This window comes from Crocuta crocuta, unplaced genomic scaffold, assembly GCF_008692635.1.
Source record: "Crocuta crocuta isolate KB4526 unplaced genomic scaffold, BGI_CrCroc_1.0 scaffold1304, whole genome shotgun sequence".
Lineage (NCBI taxonomy): Eukaryota > Metazoa > Chordata > Mammalia > Carnivora > Hyaenidae > Crocuta > Crocuta crocuta.
In genome coordinates this window covers 814474-815983 of record NW_027531278.1, presented here as the reverse complement: position 1 = coordinate 815983, position 1510 = coordinate 814474, and the positions used below count along the sequence as shown (strand labels likewise).

The following is a 1510-nucleotide window of genomic DNA, read 5'->3' as shown; positions in this document are numbered from 1 at the left end:
GCCGCCAAGAACTTAACTTTCCCGGAGCGGGTTGCAACATTGCGGCTCCCTCCGCAGCTATTCGGCCCGCGCTGTCTTCGCGCCACCACCTCGGTGGCCTCTGGCTCGGCGTGCTGTCCGCAGGCGGTGGCCGAACTCTCCACTCGGGTGTCGGGTCCCTCTCTATCACGTCTCCGACGGGGAAGGGCTGAGCGGTCTGCCGCGCACCGCGGGACCCGGGCTTTGCACTTGATTGCCAAAAGCTTATTTTCCCGAGGTCCCTCAGCTTTGGGAAGCTCTAAATTTATGGGGCTCCGGCAGAATACCACCGCCCAGTTCCTCAGGGAATTTGACGGTAGGGACACTCAATGTGAGGGTACTGTCCAAGCGTTCCCTATTTCAGGCGCCCAAACGAATGACCAAGGGTTTGCAAGTGGCTGCGTGCTAGGTAGGAAGAAGGAAGGGTGACTTACCAGAATTTCGAAGCTTCTTGTTCTTTGTCACAGCTAAGATGACCATGGAGTTGCCGATCAAGTCAACGACGATGGTGATAACCATTGCGCAGAACATAAAGATGNAACGAGGTGTCGTCTTGCTTCCGACTGCCTTGTTTGTGCTTCCCCTCTAGCCGCCCCCACCATCCTCTAGGTACCCTGCTTCGTGACAAGCTCGGAATCCACCTCCCCGTCCCCAGCCACTGCACTTCCGTTTCTAGCAAGTTCTTCTCCCTTCCCTTCCAACGCAAACACTTAGCAAAGCAATGNTTCCAACTCAAGCCAGTCTGTAGCCCCCAGCAGAGTATAAGAGAGTGCCAGTGTCCGTTGAACCCTAGATATGTGCTGCTACAATCTCCTTGAAAAGTTGCCCGTCAGAGCCTTTTGNCTTAAACTCACAGTCTGCGTGCCCAGTCTCTACGGAATTCAACTCTGGTACGGGCCGGTTGGCTCCCTTAATGGCAGCGAGCCATCGTTCAATGGATCACAGACACGCTCCGTCTCTGTAAGGAGATGTCTCCTGAGCCGAGGTATGGGAGCAGGGAGTGAGTCTGTGCTCAGGGTGCTAGGGGAGGTAGCTGGTGGCTATTTATCCCCAGCTTTGGGGCAAGCTAGAGGAGGGGCTGATCCCCTTCCCCGATGCTGGGCACTGTGACTGCGGGAGCTCAGAGGCTCCTTTGGGAAAAAGTAAAGCACGCGACAGTTTTGGCTTTTATCCTCTTTAGAGGTGCTCCACATGCGCTACCGGGTAGCGCGGGGCTCTCGGGCAGGCTCAGGGAACTGCGCTACGGCAGCGGGACGGTCGCGGGGGTGCCGGGCAGTGCAGCCAAGAAGACAGCGGGCAGACCAGCCCCTCCGCCCCAGGCGTAAAACTCCTCTCGGTCGTTCTCCCTTGCCACCCCCTGCCTGGGGTCCCTGGCCATGAGTTTCCACCTCGTTCGTTCCGACCGCCCCCGTCCCTGTAAATCTCCCTCCGGAGGCATCGCGGTTCCCTGCGGTGCGCCCAGGCTTGTGAAGTGCGCGGGCCGTGGAAATCC

General features: G+C 58.3%; 1 protein-coding gene across 1 annotated transcript in view; it reads right to left on the bottom strand.

Annotated features, from left to right (window-relative positions):
* The window catches only part of GPR50 (G protein-coupled receptor 50), a 5325-nt gene extending 4114 nt beyond the window's left edge, over positions 1–1211 (bottom strand). The window contains exons 1-2 of the mRNA XM_077771209.1: positions 1170–1211; positions 453–603 (exon numbers count right to left, since the gene is read on the bottom strand). Coding sequence (XP_077627335.1) covers positions 453–603; positions 1170–1211 — 193 coding nt within the window. The remainder of the gene's footprint in view (positions 1–452; positions 604–1169) is intronic.
* Positions 1212–1510: the final 299 nt, after the last annotated feature.